At 51.3% G+C, this 19,563-nt stretch overlaps 2 protein-coding genes across 2 annotated transcripts in view; one reads left to right on the forward strand and one right to left on the reverse strand.

Moving 5' to 3' along the window:
- SYNGR1 (synaptogyrin 1) overlaps nt 1-19,563 on the reverse strand; it is a 360,929-nt gene that overhangs the window by 67,127 nt on the left and 274,239 nt on the right. The window lies entirely within an intron of this gene.
- PDGFB (platelet derived growth factor subunit B) lies at nt 1,870-19,327 on the forward strand. The gene is given in 8 exon segments (XM_069855562.1): nt 1,870-2,674; nt 2,677-2,775; nt 9,312-9,408; nt 12,796-12,879; nt 13,341-13,546; nt 15,255-15,396; nt 15,817-15,986; nt 17,124-19,327. Coding segments are annotated over 7 exon segments (822 nt in total). The 5' UTR covers nt 1,870-2,617; the 3' UTR covers nt 15,954-15,986; nt 17,124-19,327.

Here is a 19,563-nt window from a genome sequence, read left to right on the forward strand (position 1 = left end):
GTTTCAGCAGCCAAGTAGACATTAGTGTGGTGGCTCCAACCTGCTGCGGGATTGGAGATGAATTGTCATCACGTGAAATGGCTGGTACGCTGCTGGCAAGCCAGGATGGAGAATGAGGGGAATTCTAAGAGCGCCCTGAGGAATTTGGGGTGGGACAGGGCTAGTATGGCTGGAGCATCTAAGGTAAAGTCTTGTTAAGGTATCTGGCGGTGGAAACGAGTAAAAGGTATTCATTGCATTTCCACTTCCTCACACTTGAGATCCAAAATTGGGACACAGCTACTTCAGACGCTGTTTGAGGGATTCCCAGGACACTCCTTGTGTCTGCACTTACGTAACTCAGATGGCCCAGGCTTGGGAGCTGGCATGACTCTGATAAGCTTCCCAACCACAGGGAAATTTGCCCCCCTCTTCTTCTGGGTCAGCGTGAAGTGTCAACCAACCCTTGTGATCAAAGACCATCTTGACATGCTGCCCTACCATAGGATCTTTCATTTTGTGTTTGAGTTACTGGTCTCTGTGATGGGAGGAGATATTTTAAGAAAGCCACGAAGGATCCCCAGTCCTCCTTGTGCTTCTGAGACCACATCCATGAGACCAAAGTCAGGTTCAGGGGTGCAGCTTGCCAAGCTGGGAGGTGTTGTCAGATGTCTGCTACAGAAGAGCATCTGGTGGGCTGCCTGCTACTTGGTTCTGGTAGCTGCTCCTACCTGGAGGCTTTGGATGGTGTGTACATGAGTGCTGCTGCGAGGCCATGTGTTTAGAGCAGGTTGGCTGCTTAAGAATTGCAGGCACCTAGATAGTCTAAGGGAGCATGTGTGATGCTGTGAGATGAGGCCACCGGCATGCTGGTGGGTGTACGTATGTGAGAAAGGAAGAGAGAGGGGGAGAGTGAAGGAGAACACATGGGTGCCCAGGGATGTGTGAATGAGGCAAAATTTGCACATAGCTGTGCATGCAAGCGGCTCAAAAGGAAGTGTGTGCGTAGCATAGAAAAAGCAGGGAAGATGCTTGGGATTCAGAGTGAACGCCTGCTGAGTGCCTGTGGTGCATGACAGTGCAGGAATGTATTGGTGGATAAGAGCCTGCACAAAGATGGTGCAGAAACCCTTCCTGGGCGTCCCTGGAGTGTGCTTTATGAGAGTGCAACTCCACACCGGGAGATCGTTCATATGTACATGAGAGGGCGTGCGTACAGGTGTTTTTTCAATAGGATATGACTCCTTCTTGAACTCACCTGTTAGCAGCCTTCCCCTCCCCATCCTCCCCACCCCCCAGCAAATATCTGCTTGCTTAATTTCCCTTCAGATGTTTATTACATCGTGGAGATAATCATGCAGCAAAATACCTCCTGGTGCCACGAGCAACACCAGATTGTCTTGTAGCAATGTTTAAATTTCTCTGGCTTTTTTTTTTTTCTTCCCTGCACACAAATAGATGTAAGATATTAAAGCCGTCTCTCTCCTCAGAGCTAGTGGTGCAGCAGGACAGGGAAGAAGGCAAGTGGAGCTTAGAGAAATGGGCTCCAGACTGAAATACCGAGAACCCGGGGGCCAAAACCGTAACAAACTACTGTGCTGGGAACTCCTTTCTTCTTATCTCTTGCCGAGGAGGAAGGAATTTCTGTCCCCATTCCTCACGCGATATAAAAGCCACATTATACGGGTTATTACAGCCTTAGTAATTTTAAATTTATTTATCATTTAAATTAACACACTTTTTATTTTGTCAGCAATGGACTGATACTCCCTCACTAGATTTTTGCCTTGATATCCAGCCAAGAGGAGGCTGGCAAATTATGCTCCACCCATCTCCTCTCCTTTATAAAAGGAGCAGCCCTGAGTGCCAGTTTAGTCTCTCTTGCAGCTCGCTCGCCTCCTCTTCAATTTTACCTTTTCTGCTTTTTCTCTTTTTTTGCTTTCTTGTTGCAACAGAGCGCGGGAGGCAGCAGCGGCTCCACTCTGAGGCTTGTCAAGGCTCAGCACACGCACACACACTCGCAAATTCTGAGCGAAAACATTTGCTATCACCTGTCTCCAAACCCAGAGCAAACCTCACGTCCAAGCGAACCACCAACAAGAAGGCACCCGAGCCAGAATCTCACGTAAGGGGAAGAAATTCAATGTCCGCTTGCAACTTTTTGCTAGAAAGCAAGAGGGTGTAAGGAAGAAAAGGAGGATTTTAAGAAAATGACACCTTGAGGAAGAATATTTTGCTTTTGGATTTTGTACCAAACTTTGGAAAAGTTGAAGGGGTTTTTTTATGATTATTTTGTGCATATTTTTTTAAGAACACTGAGTCACTGTTACCTGTCTGTAAAACCCTTCATATATTTTTTATTTGAAGAGGAATAAAATCAAGGGGAAAACTAGCATGCGGATCACCTAGCAGAAGGCAACGCTGAAGCATCCCTTGCGGCGAGGGGGTCGCAGGCTCCGGATGCGGATAATTCCCAGGGACTACGTTTTTCTTCCACCGGGCTTATGAGATAGCACAGAGGGAGTCACCGAGCATCACTTCAGCCTCCCCCTTCACCACCTCCTCTTGCCAAGGTCTCCCGCAACTCTGCCACCAGCATCCCGGCTCCGAGGGGCGATGGGGACACGCGGAGCCCTCGATGCCTGAAGCGGGGCGGCTTCGGGGCTCTCTGCGGGAAGCGCTTCCCTCCCGGGGGCATCGCCGTCCATGTGCCCGCAGCCTGCGGGGCCTGAAGTCGGCATGAATTTCGGCGTGGTCTTGGCGTTCATCCTCTCCCTGCCCCTGGCCCGCCTGGAGGTGAGTTTTTTCCCCCCGGAGGCAGCGGGCGGTGCTGCCGAGCTGCGAGCTCGGGATGCGGCTGGGGGGCAGGGATGCAGGCGGCGGCGCCTCCCGCCCCGCAGGTGCTTCAAGGTGCTTGGGATGGGGCTGGACGGCGTGGGGTGAGGAGCCCCGGGGGGCGCCGACCGCTGGGAATGGGTTCCCGACTCAAGGGGGCTGCTGGGTGTCCTCACCCCCCATCTCCATCTCTCAGGAGCAGCCGCCTCCCCGAAGGATGGGTACCACCAGGGATGCTCCGCATGGAAATAAACCCACCCCAGCGTATGTCCCAGGGTGGAGCCACCCCCAAGCTGGTGGGGAAAGGGAGTCCTGGCTGAAGAGGTCGTTGGTTGATGCTGAAGCAGTCTCTGGTTTTCATAGAATCACTAGGCTGGAAAGGACCCACTGGATCATTGAGTCCAGCCATGGTTGATGTGGGAACAGGGGCAGGCTGGTAGGGAAGGAGAGACAGGGGTGAAGCAGGAGCTGGGGGTGCTCCTGGAGAGCCCCCCCAAGCCTGCAACCTCCTGCTGTCACCCAGGGAAAGGTGGGGATTGAGGCTCACTTGCCACCTCCAGTGGAATGCGCGACGTGACATCCAACCTGTGCCAAGGGGCTGATGGAGGAAGGGCAAGGGGGCTTTGAGCGGGGCAAGGAAGGTGATAGCGTGGCTGGAGACATCAACACCAAGGCGGCACGGTTGTTCCGTAGGGCGTGTGTGTAGCTGGGGCCATGGGAAGAGGCTGGAGATGAGTGTCTCTGCTGTACTTGCATGGTCACGCCAGCGTCTTGTCCTGCAGCCTCTGCTCAGGAGGGAGCCAGGCACAGGGTGGGGGCCAGGTGGTGGATTTGGATGATGAATATACGTCCCAATCCTTTTCAGATTCCCTATGTGGAAATTAAAGCCTTACCCTGAGCTCTGGTTGAGGAAGAGGAGTCCCAGAGTCCCAGAACCCCAAATCCTTTGACCTCTGCTGCCGTGTTTCATCATCTGATTGCATGCAGATTGAGGGGATCAGGAACCCCCTAACATTTATGCACAGTGCTTGGTTTCTGCTTTGGCTTTACCTAAAGTGGCAAAACTGTGGGTTGGATCCGCAGCTCGGGGGTTGTCAGGGGTAGGAAATGTCCTTCCACCAAAACTTCCCTCCCTTTGCATCATTTCTTTCTCTTCCTTCCTCATTTTTTTGGGCAGGATTTGTGGGCAGCAGAGAAGGGGTTGGGTGCAAAACATCGCATCATCACCTTATAGGCAAGTTTTGCCCTTGCCCAAGCCACAAAGGGAAGCAGTTAGAGCTGTGGGCTGCCCAGTGGTTATGTTTGTTTTGGGCAGAGGATGGTATTTCCTCTGTGGGTGGCTGAGATCTCTTTCTCCCATGCAACATGAAACATCAGCTATGGTTGGCGCAGGGGAAGGGTGAAGATCGAAGTGTCTGGTCCCAAGGAGCCGTTATTCTGCTCTGTAATCACATTAAAAGACTGCACAGCTCTATGACAGCCTAGCAGAGTTAGTGTTTGGGAATTCTGGCTCTAGGTTCCTTGGGATGAAGGTTTCTGCTTGGGTAGGTGCTTCTGCTTGCAGTCAGTCCCCATATCTACTTTGAGGGCAGTGTGTTGCACTTCTGCACGAGGCATATACGACTCCTACCAAGCTGCTGAACCACAGGCACCCTCTGAATGAGGCTTGCACGTTCTCCCCAGCTCTCCTAGAGAAAGTGCAAGTAGCTCCCCCTGATCAACAGAGGCCTGAGTCTCCCGAGGAGACTCCCTATGGAGCCTCCCGAGTCCCTCTGCCTCTTCAATCACACCCATCTGGAGCTGCAGGGCTCTGGAGCTCTTCCAGCAAGAGGGAGTAGAGCCTCAGAGGGAAGGTATTTGCTGGTTGGGAAGTGAAGATGCTAAACGTATTTGTATTTGACCCGCGGGCTGTTAATAGTTGCCTTGCAACATTTACAGAGATGGGCTGAGCCTGGAGTGGTTGTGCTGGGGTGAAGCCCCACTGGCAGGGCTTTCTGGAATTCCCAAGGAATGAGGTGCGGCTGGGTGCTTTCTTATAACCTCAGCCCAATTCCCCATCATATCTTCCTGGTGCAAAGCGCTGAGGCTCTTCCTGGGTCTTCCTAGCATGAGGCTGTGACAAGGACAAAACAGTGGAAGCTGGGATGGGTGATGTGTCTGGGGTGAGAACATGAAAGGAGCCAGGCGAGTCGTCCCTGCCTCCTCACCATCAGCTGATGCCCAGCAGCAGGAGAGCATGACAGTAGTTCCTGTGCTGTCTCCAGTGCTGCCAATAGGTCCTGGGGGTGGAAATGCCTCCAGCACTCACAGGGGAGAAGTGGTGGGAGCATGGAAGAGCAGGGTGGAGCGGCTGAGTCCCCTTTGAAATGGGAAAAGGGCGGGTAGGTCTGGCTGTATTTTAGGAGCATAGGCTAGATCAAACATTGAATTTGGTTCTTTTAAGGGGGGGGGGGAAACATAAGCTGCCATCCCACAGGGAAGGGGCTCATGCGAGGAAGGTTTGCCTGCTGCATGGAGAGGCATCCGTGATCCTCTGGCAGGCAAATATTGGGATCCTCCTGTAGCCAGGAGTGGTGCTGCAAGGGTGGAAGCCCTCTGCCAGGGGAGCAAGAGCCTCTGGGGTTCAGCAGACTGGTGGCAGGTGCTGTCAGTCTTGCTCTCTGCCAAGGAATGCAGTGGATTGTCCCCTCAGGGTCCTCATATCAGCTTCAGAGGGAATTAAAAAATGCTGTTTGTTTGGGGGGCTGTGCCTGGCTCATCATTCAAGACCCTGCTGCCAAGATCCATTGCTGTTGTGGAGGTTCTTGGGAAAGTCCTTTCCTGGGCAGAGGGACAGATAACTGGGGGCTTCCCTGCCCTGGGCCAGTGGTGCTGCTACTGTTCTGTGCTTCCGTGTGCAGTCGCACGTGGGTATGTAGACACACCATCCAAAAAAAGAGGACTGGAGGCGTCCTCACCTTGGGAGTGTCCTTGGCTGGTTTCTTTGAGCCCTGAGGGTCTGCCTTCACTGCTGGTTGCACAATTCTTGCCGCCTCCTCCTCTGTATGTGCTGCGCTACCAAGAAAGACACACCCTGGGGCAAAGCTCTGAAACCCTTTGCCTGTGTGTAGCCAGAGGGAGGACAGGGGCACAGCCCTGCCTGTTCCCTGCACCACCTCAGCAGCAGCTGATCGCAAGGGGACCATTTGGCATCCCAGGCGCTAAAAAAAAATTAATTGGCAGAAAGCTCCAGAGGCAGCAGATGATGGGGTTAGGGAGGAGGCTGGTTTCGGGAGAACGGGGATGGGGGAATGTCATGTTTGCAGGGCATTGCTGCACGTGCATGGGTTTGTACCAGCCAAACTGCACGGCTGACGTCTGGGAGGAGGGAGACAAAGCTGACGTGCTGAGAGGTCTCAGCGTCACAGCCACAGTGCTGAGTGGCGGCCGAGCAGGCAGGGTCCCTGCCCAGGTGCTCTCCTGCCTTGTGTAAGGTGTGGCGCAGCTCTTGCCCTCCAAGTGTCAGCAGCCAGGAGAAGGGGAGGGAATATTTCTGCCAGGAGACTGGCAGTGGGAGGTGTCCCTGCAGTTCAGGGGAGAAACAGGCAGAGGGATGGAGGGAGGGGGGAGGGAGAGAGGGAGAGGAGGAAGAACAAACTTACTTTCTTCTAGGAATTCAAGGCCTTGCAGGAATAGCCTTGGGGCACTTGACAGCCAGCCAGGAGTCCATTGAGACAAAAATATTCTTTGATCTGCCGCAGTTAAAGAAGCATATTGTTAACCTATGTTAGACAAATAACTCCAAAGGAGCTGTAAAGCAGGAAAAGCACCAGCTACTTGGACTGGCCTGTTGGGCATCCCACCTCCAGCAATGCTCCTCCACCTTCTGATCCCATGGGTTCAGGTGGAGGTGGCTGGTGGACCTCTGCTTCCCTATGTCCCATCCCCACCAAGCACCCTGAGCACGGGTGTGTGAGGTCCTCTGATCTCTGAGCTTCACAGGCGTAGGGCTGGGATGGGGGGAGCAGAGGCATGGCCGTTACCAGTCACAGACCTCAAACAGAGCAAGGTCAAGCCATGCAGCTCACGTCTGCGCAGCTGCTCTTATGCCAGCCTTGGACACGGTTCTGCAGCACTAGAGGAAAGTAAGGAGCTTCATAGACTTGCAGTTTTCAGAGCTGCCTCACAACCCCCCAGGAGGAGGACAAGATAATGACCCATGTGGGCTGGTGATCCACCATAGCCATGCCGATAGTATCTGCAACAAGAAAAAGTTGGCGTCTAAAACTGCTGCTGTAAGGAGGGAGTGGAGCTTATTTCTACAGGCTGTCCCCAGCAATGTGGCTCCTCGGGGGCTGTATTTGCAATCCCTGATTCGTATCTGTTCCCCCTGCTCAGTTAGCTAGGTGACACCTCCCAGCTCTCTTCCAAAGTCACCCAGTCTCGTAACACCTACCCACACTCTCCCTCGGCGAGTGCCAGAGTTTAAAATAAAGTTCCATTTCCTACATGTATTAAGTGTCAGGAAGGACCAGGGGCATCTGTGCACAGCAGCTTTCATACACAAATGCATTTGGTTGACAGGTGCAAACGTTAAAAAGCCTGCAATTTCACTATTCAGCACTAAGCTCTGACTACAAGTACTGGGAATTGCAAATGATCCCTTTTCCAGTAAATGCCGTGTATGGCACAAGGCAGGAAAGTGCTGCAGAGCCTCTCTGGCACTGGGCTGTTGGTCCCACTTTTCCTCACGCAGCAGGAGTTGTCAGAAGGCATCTTCATTTCGCAGCTATTCAGTGATCCCTGAATTATACAAGTCTCTCTCTTGCTGTGCATTCATCACTGATGCTGCTTCTCTCTCCCTCAGAGACTGAGGAAGTAATGCCTGGGGACGTAAAATCTGCTTTTCGCTGCAGGCGGACAGCCAGATCTGTGGTGAGATGTGACAGTGACAGGGATGGAGCAGGGCAGAGAGGCTTGATCTGACTTGAGCTCTCTGGTGGATCTGGGCGAAGAGCTTTAAGATGCTGGTGTTATCTGCTCTGCACCTACCCCAGGAGGTTTCTGTCCCGTGACTTGGGCTGCAGCTGCCTTCAAGCCACCATGTCCTAGTTTAAGTGGTAGTATTAGAGGGTGGGTTAGCAGGGCTGAGGAGGGAGCGCTCCTATTGCCCTGTTAATAGAGGCAAAGGGCAAGTGGCCAAGAGACAGGCACGTGTGGGAGGGGGCCAGGCTCAAGCAGCCATGCACAAGTGACTGCAGGTTTGGGCTAAAGGTTTAAAAACCAATGCTTAACAACTTGCCTGGTGGTTTTCCTTGACGCCAAGTGGAAAGGAAATGTTCTGCGCTGAAGGCAGGCAGTGAGGGAATAGCTGTACACTGCAAGGACCACACACATGCCACTAACTGCCTATAAAAACCCACACGAAAATCCCTGCATTTCACAAGCACATGAGCCAAGTTCTCCTCTCAGTTACAGGGGCATGTGCAGGGCTGTGGCTCAGACGGCATCCAGCACCCAGCCGAAAGAGCAGCTTTTCCACATGAGTAGCCTTGAATGAAGAGAGCTAGGAGCTAAGCAAACACTTCGGCCGGTACTTTCCTCCATCTCTTTTTCTAGTCTTTCGGAAGTATGTTTTAAACAGTGCTTGCTTTCCCACACCACTCCTTTCTAGTCTTGTTAAGTGCTGTCACTGGGGCTCATTGAAGCCTGGTGCCAGAGTAAAATTCCCAGGAGATTGACGGTGTTACACCTGCCAGCACAAACTCTGAATCTGGCCCATCGTCTGATGTCTGTAAACCTGCTTACTTAAGGTTTTTTGGCACTGCTATGAAATGACATCCAAACTTCCATGTGTTTCTTCATCCAAATCTGCTCTTCAGCCCACTTTTCATGTCCTCTCTGCAGCATTTGTAGTTTCACTATGGGCTCATGCTAGAGCAGCCTCAGCTGTGAAGGTCAATCTTGTTTTCCACCCCCTATCTTTTTTTCTTTAAAAAAGAGTATGCAAATGCTGTATATTATTGGGCCACTGTGGTTTGAAAACACACGCGCACGCACACGCACTTACACACGATATCTGACAAAGCTCGTGAGGGAGTTTCATAACGGAGGGAAATATTGGGAAGGTTTTATCTGATAGCGTAAGGGAAGTCTGTTAAAACGCCTTTACTGCAGGCAGCAGGAATAAGAGGCCACCTGGAGAAGTCATACAGCACCGGAGAAGGAAGCTTTGTTGGCTGCTTGCATAGTATTCAGGGCTCTGCTGTGCGGCCCGGGCATATTTTAGCTTTTCCAGTCTCCCAGCCACTTTGTGAGAGGCAATGAGAGGGACTCTCTTGCTTTTGCTCAGATTCCAGGCTCATGCCTTCATGAGGGCATGTTTTGCATTTTGCTGGTTCTGTTGTGCCTCTTCTGTGCTCCTTCGATTCCAATCACTCCTGCTCCATGAAGCAGTATTTGCAGATCACCTCTTTAACGCTTGTTTCTCCCTTCCTTTTCTTTTTGTCATCTGGCAGGGGGACCCCATCCCTGAAGACATTTATGAGATTTTGGGTGGCGGCTCAGTGCGCTCCATCAGCGACCTCCAGCGTGCCCTGCGGATAGACTCCGTAGGTAAATCTCCTCTTCATCAAACACTCCTCTATTTTTTCTTAGCTCTTTGTTGGGGAGGGAGGGGTCATTCTGTTTTCCAGCAGGTACACTATCAGCAGACCTCACTATAAATATAGGAACCATTCATGAGCCAAGACCTGGCTATTTACACACCCAGCCACCCTGAGACCTGTGAGAGTTAGACAACTATATGACCTATTTAGATCTCCTCTTAACTGCTTGGTCTATTGAGGGACACTGGCTTCCAAAAGTGATAGGAGATGGGCAAGGTGAGTGCAAGGAACTGGGGTCAGCACTTTTCACCCCGGGACGTGGACCCTGAGCTTGAACTGGCCAAAGATCAGTTTATAAGGAAGAGAAATGGGAGGTGGAAATTGGGTGATAGAAATGGAAAGGACTAAGTGTGTCTTCAGGTTTAGCATCCCCAAAAGGCACTGGGCTCCCAGGAGCAGCAAAGCATGTGTCTGTGGGTGAGATATAGGACAGGGGCTAACTCAGGGTAGCATTGCTTCACCTCCTGCCCGTAGATAAGAGCTCCAGGGTCTGTAGTGCCCTGGGGTCACTTGGCTGGGGTTGAGCACAGCGCGCGGCAAGAGCAGTGAAGTGTGGAGGGGTCGGCACGTGTGGGAATTGGAGCACACGCCACAGCGGCTGGGCTGGCCCAGGAATTTATTTATAAACGGTCTCTTCAGAGCAAATTCCTTTCTATTCTAACCCTGCTCCCGCCCGTCGTCCCTTGGCCCCCCCAGCTCGCCTTCTCTCTCGTGTTTTGTCTGTTTGGAGCTTTGTAATCCTTGCCGAGACACTATCTACGGGGGAACAGAATTTCCTGCTTTTGTTTCCTATGCCAGTCCAACCACTGGCGCAGTCTCAAAAGCATTCCCGCTGCCTTTCAAAACGGCCCTGGAGGGGCAGGGGGGGAGGAAAGCGAGGGGGAGGGCACCAGCTGCGTTCAACTATTGTTCGCCTTAGAAAGAGGCAATGAGGCTCACCACCACCACCACGGCAGCTCCCTGCCCTTACCAGTTCCCTCCTCCTTGTCCACACAATAGGGCAACTTCCAAAATTAGCTGTGCTGGATTGTCCCAGGCTGGCCATTCCCCCCCTACCCCACCCCAGCCCTCTTCAGTGCTGACCCGGAGTGCAGAATGACAACCAGGGGGAGGGAGGGAACCCAGTTTTCAATAGGAGATTTGTTTTGACAGTTGTTGCTATTTCTCCCCCCACCAACTCATCCTCTACACAAAATGCAGCCCCCACTCTCATTTGATAGAATCATAGAATGATAGAATCACTAGGTTGAAAAGGACCCACTGGATCATCGAGTCCAACCATTCCCATCAATCACTAAACCATGCCCCTCAGCACCTCATCCACCCGTCTTTTAAACACCTCCAGGGAACCTCAACCACCTCCCCTGGCAGCCAGTGCCCAATGACCCTTTCCATGAAATATTTTTTCCTGATGTCCACCCTGAACCTCCCCTGGTGGAGCTTGAGGCTCCCTCTCGTCCTGTCCCCTGTCACTTGGGAGAAGAGGCCAGCTCCCTCCTCTCCACAACCTCCTTTCAGGTAGTTGTAGAGAGCAATGAGGTCTCCCCTCAGCCTCCTCTTCTCCAGGCTAAACAACCCCAGTTCTCTTAGCTGCTCCTTGAATGTAAGGAGATGCAGGATGGAGGGTGTGGAAGGAGTTGCTGAGAAGATGCATGCGGTCTGTCATGTTCCAGTGTCTAAGGAACAGATACATCTCTATTGCAGTTACTAACCACCTTCTCGGTTAGGAAATAAAATGGGCTTCTTTTGTTGGCTTGAAAAGCCCAGGGGCACAGGAGAAGGCTGCAGAGCTTTGAGTGACTGGTTTCACTTCAGGTCCCAGATGGGAAAGTCTGGTCAGGGAAGCAGAAAGTGGTGCTGTGACACTTTCTCTTTGTTGCACCCTGTGGCTCTCATATGCTCCCAGGTAGTGACTGAGGGACATAACTATTTGCTTGCCCTTGTGAAGAATCAGTGTATGAGCAAATCAGTGTATTAGCAAAACAATCCCAAAGCAGCTGGAACTATTCCTTGTGCTGTCCATGCACCACAGCTGGTGCCCTCCACTGACTGCACAGGGAGCTAGTATTAGGCAGCTCCAAGAGGCAGATGAGCTGAGATATTGCTCTCTCAGTCTTAGATACTGTTACAGACCCAACAACAGAGGTGTGTAGAATGGAGGGCACATCCTTCAGCTGTGGGTGCCCACAGAGCAGGCATAACTGTCTATGCCAGTCATCCAAACACCCTCTGTAACCCTTGGAGAACTACTTGTCCTCCTACAGCATGATCTACCAGATCTCAGGTTGGGTGTCTGCTGCAGTGTGGGATGAATGGTATCCTAGAATTGATCACACCTCTCCAGCGACCTTAAAAGGTGTCTGTTCACCTCACATGCAGCTGTTGACTGCTCAGACACATGGTTCAGGCCTTGTGGATACAGCTTCTGCACACCTATCCCAAATCCTTCAGCAATTACTTCAGAGCTGAGCAGAGAGCAAAATCCCTGCTTCCCCTTATTAGAGGGCTGCGCTAGTGCAGGACTGAGGAAGAGAGATGGGACATGATAGGTGTGGGAAGTCTGCTCCAGTACACATCTGATAAACAGACATCTTCCACTGGCCCCAAATTCCATTTAAGAAAATTGGTCCCCTGATGCTGACGTCCATTCAGCTTCCTTCAGCTGCTAAAGCAGGTCAGAAGGAAAGAGCTGTGGCTGGGTGGGAGCTATCTCTGAGCACGGCCATTGTCCAGAGCTCAGGAGGGGCTGCGTGTTGGAGTGCTCCATGGGGATTATGGGCATTTCTCTATTCAGCACTTCCTATGGGAAAAAGCAGTGGGTTGGGAGGGAACTGTTCAGGGCTAGCCTGAATGCTATCTGCCTTCCTCTCCCACCGCTGACTGAACTACCTCCAGATCCTGCAGCTTACCTTGGAACAGGATGGGGGATGTGTAATTTTAACTCTATTTTTCTGTTCTTCTGTCATAAAACTGACTCTAACCTAGAGCGACTGTGGTGGGTTGGGAGAAAGCAAGCACCCCACCTCCCACCTATCATCCCCTTTACCTGTCCCCTCATATCCTGACTCTCCCAGTCCCAAACCATCTCAACAGGACACCTCAGTGTTATATACCAAACTTTCTGCTGGTCCCATCTGGTTTCTGATCCTCCTTGTGCACCCTGGTCTCAGACAGTTGATCTGGATCCTCTCCGCTACTCCACTCTGACACCAGAAAGCCCTGCCCTAGACCTCGACCTATGTCTCTGCACTTTGCCTGACGAGCAGAACATGAGTGCCTGCTGCCTTCTCCTGCCTCTGCCTGGTGCTACTAGGTCATGTCTTTCCCTTTGCAGAGGAGGATACTTCAAGCCTGGACCTGAATGCAACTCAGACTGGTGAAAACCAGGTGGTCCTGTCTCGTGAGCGACGAAGCCTCGGTGAGTTGGGAAGGTTGCACCTTGGGATTGTCACTGTGCAGCTACGGGTGGGTGGAGATGCGTGGAGGGGTAGAGGTTATAGTGCGCATGGATGTGTAGGCAGATGAGAAGAAGGGTCTGGGCCTCATGTGAGAGCTGAGTGTTATGCTCCAGGAGGACAGGAGAAGTCCAGAGCTCTGCAAGCTTCTCCGTTTTAAATCCCTCTAGTGCTGATTTGCTCTAAAGGTGGATCATCTCCTGCCTAGGAGGGCTGCTGCAGTGACAATCATCATTTTACTGGCACCTCCTCAACAGGACTCAGCTCTGTCCAAGAAAGGAGCTGGAGGGGTGGGAGAAGGAACATGTGTGTGCATTTGTGAGAGCCATGTAGGGTTTCTCTCTTCCAGTAGAGGTGGCTGCAATGGGTTGGTAACAGCTGCAAAGCCCATTTCATCCTCCATTCTTCTCTTGGCCCTCCGTAGATGCCCTGGCAGCAGCAGAGCCAGCTGTTCTCGCAGAGTGCAAGACGCGGGCAGTGGTCTTTGAAATCTCCCGCGACATGGTGGACAGCACCAACGCCAACTTTGTGGTGTGGCCGCCCTGCGTGGAGGTGCAGCGCTGCTCTGGCTGTTGCAACAACCGCAACGTGCAGTGTCGCCCCACACAGATTCGTGTCCGGCACGTCCAGGTAAGGGAGATGCCTCCTTCTGCTCCCTCCTCGCACAGCCCACCTCCACCCCTACCCCCACAAAACCAAAACCACTGTACAAGGTGACACAATCAACACAGCTGTCAGTTCCCTTGCACCCTCTCTGCAGTCACATCTTCTGCATTAGGCAGGCAGCACTGCAGCCTCTGGCACGGGTGACATCCCTGCCAGCTGCAGGGGAGGCTGGTGCTGTCTGGCAGCTGGGGATTGTCACCACAGCCCAGCTACAGGGCAACTGTCCCCAGCTGCTGCTCCACGCCGTGGCTATTTCTGTGCCTTGAGGTGGCCTTATCTGCCCTTTTAGAGCACAACAAATGTTTCTATCGTGGGAACTGGTTTTGATGCAAAAAGAGGAGAGCTTGCTGTCTCGATCTGCCTGCTGCTGCAGCTTCTTCCCAAGACGCTCACTGGAGCAGCTTCTCTTTCTCAGCCCCACAGTTACTTTCTGACTGACTCCAGCAGCAAGCAGACACCTGATGGCTAACCCCTCGCTCTGATCTTGCCCTCCTCACAGTGACCAGTGATCTCCTCACAGCTTCCTCCCAGACAGCTTGTTTAAAAATAATACTCATCCCGTACTAATTCTCTGCCTGAGCCGTAAGAGACTCCCCCAGGCAGGCGGCAGAGGTTTGGCTGGGAGAGGTTGTATTCACACAGGCCTTTTCATCAGGAAATTCCTTTCTCAGAAAAGCCAGGCTGAATGAGGGAAAAATGAGGGGGGGGGGGAGCAGGAGCTGTTTTTGTGGAAAAAACAAGTGGGAGGTCAAAAGCCAGCCTGAAAAAGTGACCTGGAAATGGTTTCTTTGAGGACAGAGGTCTCTCTATTGTTTGGCTGGAAGTGTTTGTCTAGTGAGCAGCGTGTGGTCTGAAGCGTGTGGAGTGGGCTTTCAAGGAAAGATAAACAGCCTGGCTGTTGAGCCCTGGCTGAGGGATGCTGCTGGGGGCAGTGGGTTTAGAGGAATTCAATCTCAGACGCACAGCAGAACAAGTATTTATAGCTTGCGGAGCACTTCAGGGACTGCGGTCTCGTTAGATAAGCTGAGTGGGGTCAGGCCCAGCTGCTCCTGGAGAGGGAGGACCCCCTAGAAAGCTCCTGCCCTGGAGTGGGATGTGGAACAGGGAGTCTTCCCTCTGAGTCAGCACTGGAGGAGAGTCCGAGGGAATTTCCAGAGTACCGCTTTTCCCATGAAACACAGAGCTGAGGGCTTCAGCCCTGCGAGTTATTAAAGAGCTTGAGACAAATTCAGACAGGCCTCAGGGAAGCTGGTGAAGCTGTGTTTGCTTGCATCAAGCCAGAGTTTTTCTCCTTTTGTCCTTTCTGTAGGGTTCTGTGAGAATTAATTCTGGTTGCCCCCAGGTCTCTACCATCACAGCTGTCAGAGACAGGCTAGCGTGTTCTGCACGTCCCATGTTTCTGTCTGTGACCAACCAGCCATCTGCTGAAGCAGCATCAATAGTTAGCAATGGGGGAAACAACCAGTCGCATCCAAACTTGCCTGGTCCAGGTCTGCTGGTGCCTGCAGAATAAGCTCCTGTCGCACCAGCCTTGGATTTGAACTGTGCTCTGCAAACTGCCTTCTGATCCTTTAGGAAGAAAGCCAGCACCGAAGCGTACTGACACTGATTATTTTTACAGAGTGGAAGCAAGGGTTGCATTCATTGTTTGCTTCCCTCCCTCCCCAAATAGGTGAACAAGATTGAATTTGTCCAGAGGAAGCCAAAATTCAAAAAAGTCATTGTGCCTTTGGAAGACCACGTGCAGTGTCGGTGTGAAGCGGTGTCCCGCCAGCCCCCCAGGAGCAGCCGACCGGCACCACGTGAACAGAAACGTAAGGATATCGGCATTGGTGGAGGGGAGGAAGGTATGAGAAGAGAGGCTGGGGAGAGAGGAAAGAGCCCTCCACTGGTTTGAATCTGCTTAGCTCCAGTGTATTTCATGGACCTTCTTTGCTGGTTCATACCAGATGAGGGACCTTTCCCATGATGTCTGCCTGCCAGCAAGGGGCTGAAACAGAGGGGAAGGGAGTGAAGGAGGCAGGGGAAGATAACAGGTGAGAGGAAGGGTGCCATGGGAAAAGGGAGAGGACAGAGACTGCGGAGAACAGAGGACAAGGAACAGAAGAACTGGAGAAGGAGGCCTTATGGCCCTCGTGTTGCAGAGCTCTTTGCTGATAGTGTGTGGAGAAAGATATTTCAACACGACCCGGCTGCCCCTCACTATACAGACACTCTCCCCTCTGTTTTGGCAGGCTTGTCGCCGTCGTTCACCACAGCTGCTGTCTCACAGAGGCAGCGAGTACGCCGGCTGCCGGTGCAGAAGAGGAAACATAAGAAGTACAAGCATGTCAACGATAAGAAAGTGCTGAAAGAAATCCTCGTAGCATAGAAGTGCTGGTGGGGGAGAGAGAGCACAAGGCAGGTAACAGCAATCTGCTTTTCCAGTCGGGAGAAATGCTTCCCCAGGATATGGTTCTGCCCAAGCACCTCAAATACTTACCACAGCACCAGCTGCTTATTAAGTGTGGGGCCACTGCAGGCCCTGGGCGTGATGAAACCGGGGTTGAAGGAGGGGGAAGCACTAGGCTGGGACCCAGTGCATACATCCTCTCTTACAGGCAGAGAGCAAGGCTGACTTCTCTCTACACCTAAATCCCCTCGGGCTCCATGTAATTCATCTTTCTCTGGAGTAACTGTTCCCCCTTCTATATTGATTCTCCATTGAAAGCAGAGAATTAATGTTGCTCTGAAGACCCCTTTTCCTTTTATTTCATTATCTGAGTCAATAGAAAAACCAAAAACAGAATCAGCAACATTTTTGGTTCCTCTCTCTCTTAGCAGGAAGCCTGTGTGTATAAGAGAGGTCATACCAGGGGAAAGGAGAACTGGAATCTCTGGCAAGAGATCTGGACTTTGTCAGTCCACGGTCTGATTCTTCTCTCCCTGACTTGTGTAGACAGGAGTAATTCCCTCGTCCTCAGAAGAATTTCATGGGTACAAGCGAAAGGAGAATAAGCCCTGATTCCCTGCGAGAGAGGGAAAGGTGCAGAGAAGAAAGAGCACACAGGGAGAGCTGGATTTAAAGAGAGGCAGCACAGCCTAGCAGGGAAAGACCTGTCTCATGATTCAGCAGTTCCAGCTCTGCTGCAGACCCTTGAACAAGCCTGAGCTGCTTACTTCACTTTCACTTCCCCTCGCCCCAGGAAAAGGGGACAATGGGCTTCCACCCTGTAGCGTTTCAGGAGTTGGGGATGAGGGGCTCCAGGCAGTATCTTGGGATTGGTATTCCCACGCTTAATGCTACAAGGGCTCTGATTATTCCAGGATCCCCCTGGCCAGCCTAAGGTTCCCAGGGTAGAAATTATGCAAACCCGTGTAAATCTCAGCTCTGGCTCAAGCTGTTGAGGGGAAAAAATAGAGAAGGTCAAAAGCCCTCCTGGGCTTCTAATCTGGCACTTCAACACAAACATTTCCAAAGGAGAAAACGGGAGAGGAGGGGATTTGCAGGGGCATAGGGTTACATTTTCTAATGCCGTATCTGTTTTTGTTTCACTTCCAGGTTTATTTAATGTATTTGCTGTATTGCCCCCATGGGGTCCTTGGAGTGATAACTTTTCCTCTTTGTCCGTCTGCCTCGACGTCTGATTCAGACGGCAATTGGTGCTTCCCTTTCCATCAGTGGACCTTCTCCCACCAAAGCCTCTCCCTTCTTGCATTTATTAGCATAATTTTGAAGTTTTACACACACACAAAAAAGACAAACATGACCTATATATATATATATGAGAGAAAAGAACAAAATACAAATGAAACCATGAACCCTGACAGCCACAACACGCAATGAGAACAGGACAATGCCTTCCTTGCTCCAGAAGACAGGATGGAAAATGTGAAAAGGAAAGTGGGTCCAATTTCTTCCAAGAGGAGAAGAAAAACAAATGGACGGATGGTGATAGGGGAGGATTCTCCCTTTGCCTCGTATTTCTGGTAAGGCTGGGGGGCCCAGCTGAGATCAACACTTGCACTGGACCTACGTGTTGAAAACAGGCAAATCTCAGATTGTGAGCGCCGACCGATGATGGAAATGCACTAAGGACTTTTATCGCCCTACCTGGACAGATATATATTTTTAACGTGCGTGTGTATATTTTATTTTAAAAAAGAAAAACCAAAACCACTAAGATATACAACATCTCGGGGAACAGAACAAATCAAAACAAAGAAGCCAAATGCATTCCCCCCTCCCTTTCCCCTCCTGCTCCTGGTGCTGACTGGAAGGTGTGTGGATCGTGGGGAAGGAGCAGACCGTGGCAGAATTGTCTCCACACCCTGGGCCCCTGCCAAAGGGAGCCATCTTTGCACATGCTAGTGGAGAATTCAACGTTCCAGGCTTGGACTCAAATTATTTTTTAAATTTGCTTTGTATGTGTGCGCGTGTATAAGTGTGTGTACATATATATATATATACGTGTGCGTGCGTGCGTGTGTATGTGTATTTATACATACATATATAAATATATATATATGTTCTTAAATGGATTTCATTCCCGGGTGGCAGGAAGCTCAGAGGCACGTGCATGGATCGACTTCATTGGGTTGGCGGAAAAGCACGCTGTTACTGCAACGTGCCTGCAAAGTCTGACACAGGACAGGCAGAGACATCATCTGATCTCTCTCTTGTTGCCCTTTTCTCTCGCCCTCCACCAATCCCCCAGCACAACTTCCTTGCAGGAGGCAAAGTGGCACCACAACAGACCAACAACAGCCAAACTTAGAAGCATGACTTTATCTCAGTGAGCTGTCCTCGCCTGCTCCGGGGTTCTGAAAGCAGAATCATGTCATTCCCTCGAGGTTTTTAACCCTTTCGCAGCTGTCCTGCACTTCACATCTTGCTCTCTCCCTGGGAATGTCCCTGCATCTCCCATCCTTTTCCCTCTCAAATTCCCTCTGGATTATTTCCCGTTAAATGTTCCCAGCCCACCTAGGTTGGAAGCTGGCCCACTAGGTTGGCAGATCTGTGTAGTTATAGAGAAAGAAATGAGGATGGTCTTTGCAGTTGACAGCAGCCATCTGAGAGTAAAATGAGCTCTTCTAAGTGAGGAGGACTTGAAGAACAACTGGATGGTCAGTTGCAGAGTCCCTCCTGGGCCAGTGCCTGCCCTGAAGCAGGGAGGAGCACTCTGGGCAGGGGTATTTCTGCACACCTGATACTCAGTCACCATTACCAGGAATGTTACAGATGATGGAATTTCCAGTGTTACCTCAAACTCCTTGTCCCAGATCGTGCAGTGCTGGGCACTACAGAGTTGCACATGGAGAAAGTGCCTGAACAGAGCTAGCGGGGCAGCTGTCCTTTTCCCCTCCTGCCTCCAGCCACTTCTGCCCTCACACACACCCTCTTATTGAGTGGTAAAGCTCCAGAGAAAGACAGGGGAAGGATACAAAGCTGCAACCTGGGAGCTGTTACAAGTAGTGGAGGGACGCAGCCCTCACCTCCTGCAAGTCCAAAGCACTTCTCATACCACTGCCAAGGCAGCATGTTTCTCCCTTCCTCCACCCCCCAGCCCTCAAGTCTTAATAAGACACTCTGTTTTCCTGTTCTAAAACCTGTTTCCTTTGGTTTGTAAAGATGGTGAGGATTTATTTTATTTTAATTTGTTGGGGGCGCTTTTTTTTTTTAAATGTAAGATTAATTTATACTCAGTACTGTATTTAAAGTTGTAAAAAAAAAAAAAGAAAAAAAAGGAAACCAAACCTCTCAAACATTTTCTCTTTCTTTTTTGAGCTGAATGAAATGCAGCAGCCAAACCAGCTCACTGCAGGCAAAGAGGGATTCCCAGGGCCTCCAGTTTTATTTTCAGAACGTTTTTCTGAAATTGTAGGGAGAAGCGACCGAAGCTGGGAAAGTCCTGGGAGCCCACTAGCAGCTGTGCCCATGGCTGGCGGTGCTGCACTCCTCTTTCCTGCCTGTTGCCCAGCACTCAGGCTGGTTTGGAATG

Source organism: Phaenicophaeus curvirostris, chromosome 1 (genome assembly GCF_032191515.1).
Source record: "Phaenicophaeus curvirostris isolate KB17595 chromosome 1, BPBGC_Pcur_1.0, whole genome shotgun sequence".
NCBI lineage: Eukaryota > Metazoa > Chordata > Aves > Cuculiformes > Cuculidae > Phaenicophaeus > Phaenicophaeus curvirostris.